We start from the raw sequence: 12,160 nt of genomic DNA, 5'->3' as shown, positions 1-12,160 counted from the left end.
TAGTAAAAGTAAAATATGCCCAAAAATCTTTGGGAGACTGAGCATGGCGTTGAATACAGAGAGAAAGACAACAATACCTTTTCTGAGATGTCTTCCCCTCTTTAATGCTGGTAGAAAGTGGCATGGGTTGGTCACTCTTTAAGTCACATCTGTAAACAGAAGAATTTGGCCTTTCCTCAGTTCCACTAAAGAGTACAAAAAAAAGTTTTATCAAATAAATTCTAAATCGGGGTAGTTAAGTTATGTGGTTAAGGCACTGTCGGGCCCTTAAGCAGTCAACTGCTCAGATGTATAATGAGATATAAAAAGAAACAAAAAAAGTCGCTTTGGATAAAGGTATCTGCCAAATGCCTAAATGTTATTATGAATTCTGGTTATTTAAACAAAGGAAAGATGATTGTTTGATAAGGATTATTTGAGATAATAAAAAGCTGCACATAAAAAGCAACACCATAAGCAGGTTATAGAGCTCCATTCTTTGTGCGCTTTAAAAAAAGATGACCTAATGTAGACCTTCACCAGCACCTACCAACCCAAAAGCCCCAGCAAATTTCACCCTTGCCCTCCTCATGCATTTACATTACAACATTTGGCAGACACCCTTATCCAGAACAACATGAATTTTTTAAAAATCTCATTATACAGTGCATATTTTAACGAGCAGTAAAGGGGTAAAGGCCGTGCTCAAGGTCTTAACAGTGGCAACTTAGTGGTCATGGGTTTTGAACCATAGACCTTCCGAATCATAGTCCAATGCCTTAAGCACTGAGCTAAAACTAAATCAAACTAATGGTGTTTCTTTTAAAAGATCAGTGACAAGGTGAAACAGTCAGGGGAATCTAGAGTAAGTGACGTAAAAAGCCCTAAAAAATGCTGAAGAAGGGAGCCTGAAAGGGAGATGAAAATGATGACATAGACCTAAAAAAAGCCTTGGTGTCATACTGTATATAAACAAAAGCTGATAGGGTACAGGTCAGATGGCAGACAGTGATGTTGGCAGCATTATGCCATAGCAGCACTGCGCTCAGAGTTAGCGCTCATTTGATCAGAGACATGTAATGAAATCAAAGCAAAGATTTCAGAAGTAACTACTATACTGAGAGGAGAACTTGCAGCACTGAAAGCTGAAAATTAAGCAGCGACAATAACACAAAAATACTAGATGGATTTACAAAAAACAAAGGCTAAGGCTTGTTCACATGGATGCTCACTGTCGTAATTCATTATATTATGCTGCTTTCAGTGTAGATTGACTGTAGATGTCAGTACAATGAGTCGTTTCACCATCACTGCTATACAGGTGACCACGTAATTGAAGGCTAGGTATCATAATTTAAGTGAATAACAACTAGGTGTATACAGTCATGTGTAAAAGTCAGTGCCCCTTCTTTTAATGCAAGTCTTTTCTGTATCAGGTCAGTATTAGGCAAATACAACCTCAAATTAACAACAGAATGTTTTTTCAGCATGTCATTATTTAATAAACAAAAATGGCATGGTGAAAAAAGTCATATGTTGTTGTTGGTCATCTGAGGTTGGTGGTACACTCGAAGGATAGGTTGTCTAGGATATTAATTAAGACTAGGAATTTGTAAGCAGGGTGTGTGGCTGGACTTATGAGAAGGAGGCCTGGCTCAATTTCTGGAAGTTCAGTAATGCAATGCTGTTCAGGAGAGTATTTGATTTCCATGGGTATCTTCTCTCCTTTTATTTATTTATTTATTTATTTATGTTTTTTAAACAATAGAATAAAAAAAAAGTGTCTATGCAAGCGTAAAACTGATGGTAGGGGGTAGGGGCCTCCAGTCTTTGAATTAATATTAGGTCACAAATATTATATGAGTCCCTTTTTGGCTGGATGATACAAAGGCATTGGGCAACTGGTTGGGTATAGAAAGAGAGCCCTGCTTACCATACTGACTTGGTGCTATTGTAATGTCTCCTGTTCTACTTAAGAAAGCTCATTTTAATCACAATTCAGTTATTCATAGTATTATACAGGTCTGGAAACGACTAGCAAAAGCTTAATTATATTCTGTACATGGTACAGATATCAGCAAATCTCTAAGATGGAGTCTTTGATCAATGGAGGAATTTAGTATTACACAGTGTGTGTCACCTGTTTATAAATGGTTACTTTTCATCATATCAGCAGCTTCAAGTAAAATTTGGATTACCAAATTATATATTTTTTAGGTATCCCTAAATCTGACAATTCAGTATGTGCAGGGGGTAGATGTAGCTCAATGTTTAAGGAGTTGGACTACTAATCGAAAGGTCCTAGAGTTAAACCCCAGCACAACTTGTTGGGCCCTTTAGACAAGGCTCTTAACCCTTTATTGGTCAGATGTACAATGTTGAATAAGATAAATGGAAATCGCTCTGGATAATGCCATGAATTAAAAAAAAAAAATGTGCAGACTTGTCCCTAATTTTAAAAGCACAGTCCCAAAAAAACTAGATCACTGTCTAAAAGACATGCAGTCTAGTATTTACTAGTATTTATAATGTATATATCAAAATTCTAGAAAGGGAAATACAAAAAATATATGAATAAGTGATAGTTACCTGGGAATGGAAATATCAGAAGATAGATGGGATGAGACTTTATGATACATTAAACATACATGCTCTATCTAAGTCATTGTCTTATATAATCTTACATGATCTTATATAGGTTGCATTATTCTTAGGCAAAGTTGCATATTTATTTTTAGAAAGGGCACTAATCAGTGAGACGTGAACAAGAAGAAGCAGATTTATAAGCAGCAGCTTTTTTCCTATGGCCTCTGTAATGCAAAGAAACTCATTCTGATGTTTTAGACAAAGAAAGAGATACGTTATTTTAAACATTGGATTATAACATTGCATGAAACATTCCATTTGGAGAGAATTTTACCATAAATGATAGACTAGAAGAGTTTGAACCAGTCTGGAGACCAATGATTGTCTTCACAGAAGGGGCAGATGGTTAGAGGTACTGTTCAAGCTATAACCAGTTTTGTTTAAAGTTAGCTCTTCATGATGAGATGAAAATGGGAGGGGGGGTATGGGTGTTTTTTTTATTTTTCCTTTCATTCATTTTGGGAATTTATTTATTAAATAAATAAAATATGGTGCCTGAAGCTTTGATAAATGTTATTTTGGGATAAGACATCTATAATGGATTTACTGTTTGAGCTCTTCAAATTTAATTGTAGAATGTTCTGCAAGACAAAAGCTTTGTAACACATAACTTCTTCACAGTAAATATATTTGAAATGTTTTATATCATATTTTATTGCAGGAAATGCTACTGGGAAACAAAAGATGAATTTAAAGATGGTGAAGAGACAATAGTAAAATTACCTCACAAATAACTCGCGGAACCATGTAACACTGGGGGATAACCTGCACCAAAGGTACTTTTAATAATCTAATTATGCTGCACAGTTGATGCTCATAAGATCCACCTGCTGATCAAAAAGGATCCAGATAGGGTACGCAGCATGCAGCATCATGGACAGCATTCCCATCCCTACCTCATTCATTCTCTATCCTGCTCATCATATGCAGTGTCGCCTGTAGCCTATTCCAGGGCACTTAGGGTACAAGGCAGGGTACATCCTGGATGGGGTGCTAATCTAATGCCAATTAGCCTGCTCTTTGCACAGGAAGAACAAACGCAAAAGCGCTCAGGCAGGATTTACAGATTGAGGTGCGAGGCCACAATACTCAACTCTATGCCACCTTGCAACCCCAAAATCTATTGTTATCTTTTCTTTGTTGTAAGGGACCTGTCTTGGTCTTTCATCCATCATGCTTATTTTGGTTATTTCTTTGTCTCTGTCTGTTGTCCAATATTATGTGGTTTGTACTTTTCTTGCTCACTTGGGCAACTACAATAATAATAGCAATGACCTTTTCCCCCATAATAATTTATTAATTAACTTGATAGAGAGTTGCTTGGACAGATCACTCTAAAAGGACACACATCAAATTCAAGAAAAGTGGTTCTATTCTGTGTTCCTCCAAAAGATTACAAAGAAATGTCTTAGCAATTGTATGTAATAAAAAAAAACAAGCACCACCATAAGATCTACAAGTTTCTTTGCGTTAATATTGTTGAGAACTTAATTGACTCCACCTAGACCACCACATCTCACTCTTAACTTCGTTATATTCCACAGACGGAATAGGAGATGATCCCAGTTGGCTTAATGCATATTTTGTACATTTTGTTGCTCTTGACAGTAAAGAAGGTAAAAGAAATTAGTTGACTATTTGTTTCCTATAAAATTTGTTTTACAAGTTTGTAAACTTTCTAACCTAAAAAGAATGTGGACCAAAAGCACTGAAGCACAGGCAAAGTTTTTCCGCACTCCTGAGGTAGCGGGTAGTCCTCACCTCCTCCAGCTAGTAATTATAAGCAGAGATTGGCAGTTTAGTCTGTCATCTGATTTAAGAATGGTTTCCACATGAAAACGAGTGGAAGAGGGCATGTGTTTCTTCATTTGATCAATGTTTGTACTTTTTTGTACCCTAAACTACATTATGCATTACATTATTTTGATAAAAAATATCTGCCCATAGGTTCTTAAATCTTAAGGAAGGTTTTCTTTGCCACAATCTGATCATTTTGATTTATAATCAAATACACATTTTTTTTATACACATTTTATATTTCCATAATTTTCTTGTGATTCTTCTGTAAAGCTACTTTGCGCTAATGCTCATTGTTAAAATCGCTATACAAATTAAATTACATTAAATTAAATTGAATATGTGCTAATGATTTTATATAGAAGTTGAATGTCCCATCTGCATAATGGAATTCCCCCTCCCCAAAAGAGGCCTAAAATTTTCTTGGATCTTTCGCAAAATGCTTTGTAACATTTTTTAGAATTATTATTCTCTTGAGGTAACTGTCCTCACTCAGTCTTCCTTTGATCAAATTTTGTACTTTTTACCTTTAAATTACATTATATATTTAATTATTTTTGCTAAATAATATCTGCCCACAGGGTCTTAAATATGACACTCACGAGAGACTGGGATCATGATGAGCCGATACTGACCTTTTGTCTGCCATAATTACAGACTAAATAAAAACCTTTAGTCATTTTAGATTGGATTTATAATGAGCACCTGGAAGACAAGTGAATACCTGTCCTGAGAATCTGTTCCTTCTTTAAAGTTGGAAGGAAGTGGCATGGACTGGTCACTCTTATAGGACACACAGCTGGTTACAGGAGACTTCGGTCTTTTCTCAGTTTCTCTGTAAAAAGGAGTAGTGAGAGAGAAATATAATATACATGGTTATGAAATGGTTGTGGACAGGAGGATTTGTGGTGACTTTAGTCCACCGCACATCAGCAGCACCATCAGGAGCACAGTAAAGACCCCCCAGTTCCTCTCATGCCTATGCTCAACAAAACCAACCCAAAGCACCTGGCAAAACTTACCCTTTCTATTCTTAGTATTTTCTACATACACAAATACGAAAGAGAGCTTCCTGAACAGCTACACCATTGCCTGCTAATAAATTAGCAACATCATCTGAAATTTTGGTGTTTTGATAAACTCAGATGTGACCTTTCATTTACCCATATTACAGAAGGTACCAATACAGAATTTTATCATTCTAAACATAACCAGAATGAGTGGTTTACTGTTTCTACAATAAATTGTAAAGTATACCTTACCAGCAAGGTTGACTTCTGTCACCAACTGGACCTTCTATAAAGACCATTATACAACTGACTGTTCCAATCCTGCAATCTGATTGGATGAAAGCCTTTTAATAAGTGCTGATAATGGATGGTAACAGCACTGGGACATTAACTCTGTGTATAACTCCATAGCATAGATATTCTTATAATCATTAATTACACTAACTGTGAGTCAGAGCATGGGTGAAAGTAGGTCTATGTACGGTCCTTTGATCAAATTATTTTATACCAATTAGACTACAGTATGAATTTCTTTATTATGCTAATTATACCCAAAAGATAGGTCCTTAGGTCTCTCTGAAACCTTTAGTAATTTTAGTCTGGGGATCCACCTCTAAAGATGTACTTGAAGAGTTGATTCATAATGAGCAACTGGAAGAGAAGTGAATACCTGTGCTGAATATCTGTTCCTATTTTAAAGTTGGCAGGAAGTGGCATGGACTGGTCGCTCTTATAGGACAAACAGCTGGTTACAGGAGGTTGTGGTCTTTCCCTATTTTCTCTGTAAAAAGATGTTGTGTGGGAGAATTATAATTATACCCAATTCGGTTGAAATCATAACATTCTTATCTCAAATTTAAATCCAAATTTTATTTGTCACATACACAGTCATACACAGTACGATATGCAGTGAAATGCTTACACGACCGCCAGTGACCTTAAAATGAAAGACTATGAATAGGAAATAAATATGAAAAAGAAAACAGAAGGTAAATTAACTAAGAAAGAATACAAAAAATATCAAATAAAATAAAATAACTGTAAAGTACAAAATATACAATATAAGAAAAATATATGAAAAAAATATATAGAAAAATAAGAAAGAGCTGTACAATATAGAGATATAGAATTTTGGGACTTTTTGTGTGGGAACGAAGTTAAATATAAATTGAATATAAATGGAAATGTCACATATTTAACCATCTGTGTTGTTCTGTTCACAGCTAATGTGAGCTATAAAGCTAATTACACAAAGCTGTACTGAATATTAGCATAGCTGTGATATCTTCAGTATTCAGGCTGTACCTTTGTACCTACGACCAAAACATACACATGCTGATATTCAGTACAACAGCATGACCTTTAGTGTCATAATGCTTAACTAAACAGCTCTAATTCTTTCTGCTAGAGTTCTAACCACAACCAGGGGAACCGAGCACTTTATTCTCAGAGAGAAATGTACTACAACTGTCTTATCTCATAAATTCTCATGATCCAAGACGGATTCTGAATCATTCATATGGTTAAAAAAGTCCAAAGTGTGGTCTCTAAATCACATTGGAAAAGTCATATCTGATAATGATTTTATATAGAAGACTGAGTGTCCCATCTGCAAACAGGAGGTTATACCTTTAGATTACAGTATGAATTTCATTGTTTTGCCAAATAGTATCTGCCCATAGGTCTTTAAGTCTCTCTAAAACTTACATTGTTGTTAATTGGAATACCTGTGCTGAAAATCTGGTCCCACTTTAAAGTCGTCAGGAGGTGACATAGACTCGTCACTCTTACAGGATACACAGCTGGTTACAGAAGACTTCGGTCTTTTCTCAGTTTCTCTGTAAAAAGGAGTAGTGAGAGAGAAATATAATATACCCAACATGGTTATAAAATGGTTGTGGACAGGAGGATTTGTCCAACGAACGTCAACAGCACCATCAGGAGCACAATAAGACACCCCCAGTTCCTCTGTGTGCACATTCCTGACTTCATGCCTATGCTCAACAAGACCAGCCCAAAGCAACAGGCAAAACTTACCCTTATTATGATTAGTATTTACTACTGGATACAGAAAGAGAGTTTCCTGATCAGCTTCATCATTGTCTGCTAATAAATTGACAACTTAGTGAGTTGACAGTGTGAGATCCCACAGGAGAAAAAAGATAACATTATCTGAAATTTTTGTGTCTAATAAACTTAGATTTTTCACGAGTGCTGATAATAGATGGTAACAGCAATGGGACATTTACCCTATGGATCACTCCAAAATCACAGGTGGTCTAATAATCATTAAATTCTAATCATATTTAAACTGTCAGTTGCAGTATGGGTAAGAGTAGGTCTTTACGTTGCACAGTACTGGTTTAGAGAGCAGCTGCCTGACAAAACCCATTTTCACAACCAGTCAGAGAAAGCACTTTTAGCAAGAACAAAGATCCCAAATCCTTCTCTAACCCTTGATCAAGGGCACTACTTGGTGTATGGAACAAGGGATTAATTTAACCCTGGAACTTGGAAGTAAATGGAGCTGATACTCTTAAGCAAAATAAGTGAAATGAAAAATGAGCAGTAGAGAAGTGAAAATATAAACACAATCTCATAAGTTTCTTAGGACTGTCCACCACCTTCATAGTTTAATTACCTCACCTTTGAGCTACATAGTACCAGGAAAAATTTAAATCTACTTCAAACCCTGTTAATTACACTAACTGTCAGTCGCCAGCTCTGCCAGTTGCGGTTAGTTAGTTCCTCCAGACACATGATGATGTGTGTGGGTGGAGAAAAATGCCTGGCTAAATAAATAAACACATCATAATCTGTTGATAATTGTAACATCTGTACCACCTCAGTGCGGGGGGAAAAAGATCTGGGTCACTGGATTACTAGCCGTAGCTTTGTCACCCCCTAGTGTGTCTACGTGTGTACTTGTTCCCCTGTATCTGTATTATCACGAAGTTCACCTGTGTCCACCCCTGTGTGTCTCTATATATACCAGCCAAGCCCGTAGCCCTTTGTCTGTTCACTGTCGTGCACCTATGTGTTTATGCTTGTGACTCTGTTCCCTTCCCCCAGGAGTAAAGGTGTCTGCAGGACAGGGCCAGAAGCAGCCGGTCACTTCAAGGCCTACGGGCTGATCTGGGCAAGGACAAAGTCATCACTCTTGTTTTACTTCTGACCGTATAAATAAAGACAGTTGTGAGTTTACGGCCCGCCTGCAGACCCAGCTGTGAAAGCATTATCAGCATTATCTTTAGTTTTGTTTCTGTTCGCACCGCCCCCTCCCTGGGCGGCAGCAGTGTGGAGCGCAGGCGGGACTGTTATGGCGGATTACGAGCAGTTCCTCAAAGCCTTTCGCGCGGTGTTCGATCATCCAGATCACAGAAAATGGGGGGAGCAACAATTGCTAAAGCTGAAACAAGGTAATCAGACGGTCACAGATTACGCAGTGAAATTCCGCATCCTAGCCGCGGAGAGTGGCTGGTGTGACAAGAGCTTGTTGGCCAGGTTCAGAGACGGGTTGCAACCCGAGCTGCAACTAGAACTATCTTGTCGCGACACCGGCCTGTCACTAAACGACTGCATCAACCTGGCCATCAAGCTGGACCAGCACCTCCGCGGTCAACAAAGACACCTCCCCGCTAGGAGTTCCGTGGGAAAATCTGACCACAGCTGCCGCGACAGCCTCAGCAAACCCCCCAGCGACCCGTGCAAAAGCAGTCATCCGGAGCCTATGGAAATTGGCACGTCAACCCTGGCTCAGTTATCATAATCCTAATTTCGATTGGGCGCAATCCCGCATCACATCCTGAGCTCCTAGATGCGCTAAATTTTGTACGCCATCGGCTTTGATGGTCCAAACAACAACCATTGAGAGTCCAAGCGCCCAAACATCAGTCATTGTGCCATCGGAGTACCAGGCATTTCTAGATGTTTTTTGGGTTAGAGCCGCAACACGACTTCCCCCCCACCGTCCATGGTACTGCGCGATTGAGCTCCTGCCGGAAAAAACACCACCCTGCTCGCGCATTTATCCATTGTCCATGTTGGAAACCCGTGCCATGGAGGAATACGTGAGTGAGGCTCTCCAGCAGGGGCTCATCAGCAGGTCCACGTCTCCAGCTTCGGCCGGATTTTTTTATTTTTTTTTTTAAACGCGGGGGCCTTAGGCCCTGTATTGATTATCGCGGTCTAAATACAATAACAGTAAAGTACAAGCACCCACTGCCCCTGATACCAGCCGCTATCAACCAGCTCCAAGGCACCTCTATCTTTATGAAACTCGACCTCCACAGCGCTTACAATCTCGTTCGTGTTCGTAAGGGCGACGAATGGAAGACTGCGTTTAGTACGACATCCGGGCATTACCAATACAACGTAATGGCGTATTGACTGGTAAACGCACCTGCGGTGTTTCAGGGGTTCATGAATGACGTGTTTTGACATATGTTAAACCGTTATGTCATAGTATACTTAGATGATATCTTAGTATACTTACGGTCATATGCTGAACACGTCCGTCATGTAACAGCCGTCCTTCGTCAGCTGTGCGAACATGGGCTCTATGCGAAGGCAGAGAAATGTGATTTTTTATCAAAGGGAGATTGCATTCCTGGGCTATCGCATAGGACCACAGGGGGTCGAGATGGAGGCGGCCAAGGTCAAGGCGGTGCAACAATGGCCGGAACCCAAGTCAGTTAAGGCGCTACAGAGTTTTCTTGGGTTCGCTAACTTCTACCGGCGATTTATTCGGGGCTTTAGCACAGTGGCAGCGCCGCTCACGAGCTTGTTAAAGGGGAAACCACAGCCGCTGCACGAGTTCCCACTGGAGGCATGCGCAGCCTTTCAGCTTCTCAAACTAGCTTTCACTTCTGCGCCTATCGTAAAACTACTCGACCCAGAGAAGCCCTTCTTAGTTGAGGTCGATGCGTCGGAGGTGGGACTGGGAGCGGTGCTGTCACAACGCTAGGCCACCCAGAAAAACTCCACCCCTGTGCTTTCTTTTCACGAAAACTAAATCCTGCCGAACGCAATTATGATATTGGTAATCGTGAACTGCTAGCAGTAAAGGCGGCGTTAGAGGAGTGGCAGCATTGCTTGGAGGGAGCTAAACACCCCTTTACAGTACTCACTGACCATCGGAACCTCGATTACATTCAACAAGCAAAAAGACTCTCGCCAAGCCTGATGTGCGCTGTTTTTCACGCGTTTCCAATTTGTTATTACTTATCCCCCTGGCTCACTTAATAAGAAAGTGGACGCGTTATCCTGCTATTATCCGACGCCGGATCGAAATCCAGATCCAGAAACCATTCTGCCCACGACACTTGTCACATCCTGTGCCTAAGGGCTGTCCTCCGAATCGAACATACGTTCCCGAGCCACTACGTGAGCGAGTGACGATCGAGGCTCACACAAGTCTAACATCTGGTCACCCCGGCGTGTCACGCACCCTCTACCTGCTAGAACCAAAGTTCTGGTGGCCAAAGTTGCGGGAAACCGTTTTGTCTTGTGCAATTTGCGCAGCAACCAAGAGTCCCCGTTGGTTGCCAGTTGGAAAATTAATGCCCCTGCCCACACCTCACAGACCGTGGTCCCACATCGCAGTGGACTTTGTGACGGATCTGCCGGTGTCAAAAGGGTACACAACAATTCTCGTAGTGGTGGATCGCTTTTCTAATGGAAGTCGTTTCCTTCCGTTTAGCTCTCTCCCATCAGCCCTCCAGGTGGCAGAAACCCTATTCGAAACAGTGTTTCGTTACTACGGTATCCCGGAGGATATTGTTTCCGATCGTAGTCCCCAATTCATCGCGAAAGTCTGGAAAGCTTTTTTCCAGAAATTGGGAACCACTGTTAGCCTAACGTCAGACTATCACCCCAAGTCGAATGGGCAGGCAGAGCAGACTGTCCAGGAACTTGGAAGGTTCCTCCGAGCATACTGTAGTAGTCGACAACATGAATGGGCAGACTGTTTAATCTGGGCGGAATATGCACAGAATTCACTACATCACTCCGCGACCAGCATGACGCCGTTTTAGTGTGTGCTAGGGCATCAGCCACCGCTCTGTCCTTGGGATGCCACTCCCACCGATATCCCTATGGTGGATCAGTGGTTTCAAAGAGTGGAAAAAGTATGGGAGGACGCGCACACCAAGATCTCCCAAGCAGTTTGTAGATTTAAAAAATTTGCCGATAGACGGCGAAGGGAAAGTCCGCCGCTCCAGGTAGGGGATCGAGTATGGCTCTCGACATGGGACCTTCACCTTAACCTCCCGTGTAAAAAACTCACTACCAAATACATAGGTCCATTCCCCATTCTCACACAAATAAACCCTGTCACATTTAAGTTACAGCTCCCACGTCATGTGAAAATTTACCCTGTTTTTCACTTTTCCCTTCTCAGTAACATCTGTACCACCTCAGTCCGGGGGAAAAAGATCTGGGTCACCGGATTACTAGCCTTTGTCACCCACTAGTGTGTCTACATGTGTACTTGTTCCCCTGTATCTGTATTATCACGAAACCAAGTTCACCTGTGTCCACGCCTGTGTGTCTCTCTATATACCAGCCGAGCCCGTAGCCCGGGCTAATCTGGGCAAGGACAAAAAGGACGATTGAGTCATCACTCTTGTTTCTCTTTTGACGGTGTAAATAAAGACAGTTGTGAGTTTACGGCCCGCCTGCAGACCCAGCTTGGGAAGCCTCAGCGTAGCCGGCATTATCTTTAGTTT

The 12,160-nt window shown here is 40.6% G+C and overlaps 1 protein-coding gene across 1 annotated transcript; it reads left to right on the top strand.

Moving 5' to 3' along the window:
- The first annotated feature begins 9,984 nt into the window (after window positions 1–9,984).
- LOC128528108 (uncharacterized) lies at window positions 9,985–10,398 on the top strand. Its single transcript, XM_053500860.1, has one exon. The coding sequence runs from the start codon at window positions 9,985–9,987 to the stop codon at window positions 10,396–10,398; it is 414 nt and encodes a 137-aa protein (XP_053356835.1).
- Window positions 10,399–12,160: the final 1,762 nt, after the last annotated feature.

Source organism: Clarias gariepinus, chromosome 7 (genome assembly GCF_024256425.1).
Source record: "Clarias gariepinus isolate MV-2021 ecotype Netherlands chromosome 7, CGAR_prim_01v2, whole genome shotgun sequence".
Classification (NCBI taxonomy): Eukaryota; Metazoa; Chordata; class Actinopteri; order Siluriformes; family Clariidae; genus Clarias; species Clarias gariepinus.
The sequence above is the reverse complement of the archived record's forward strand: the minus strand, read 5'-3'. Positions and strand labels throughout refer to the sequence as shown.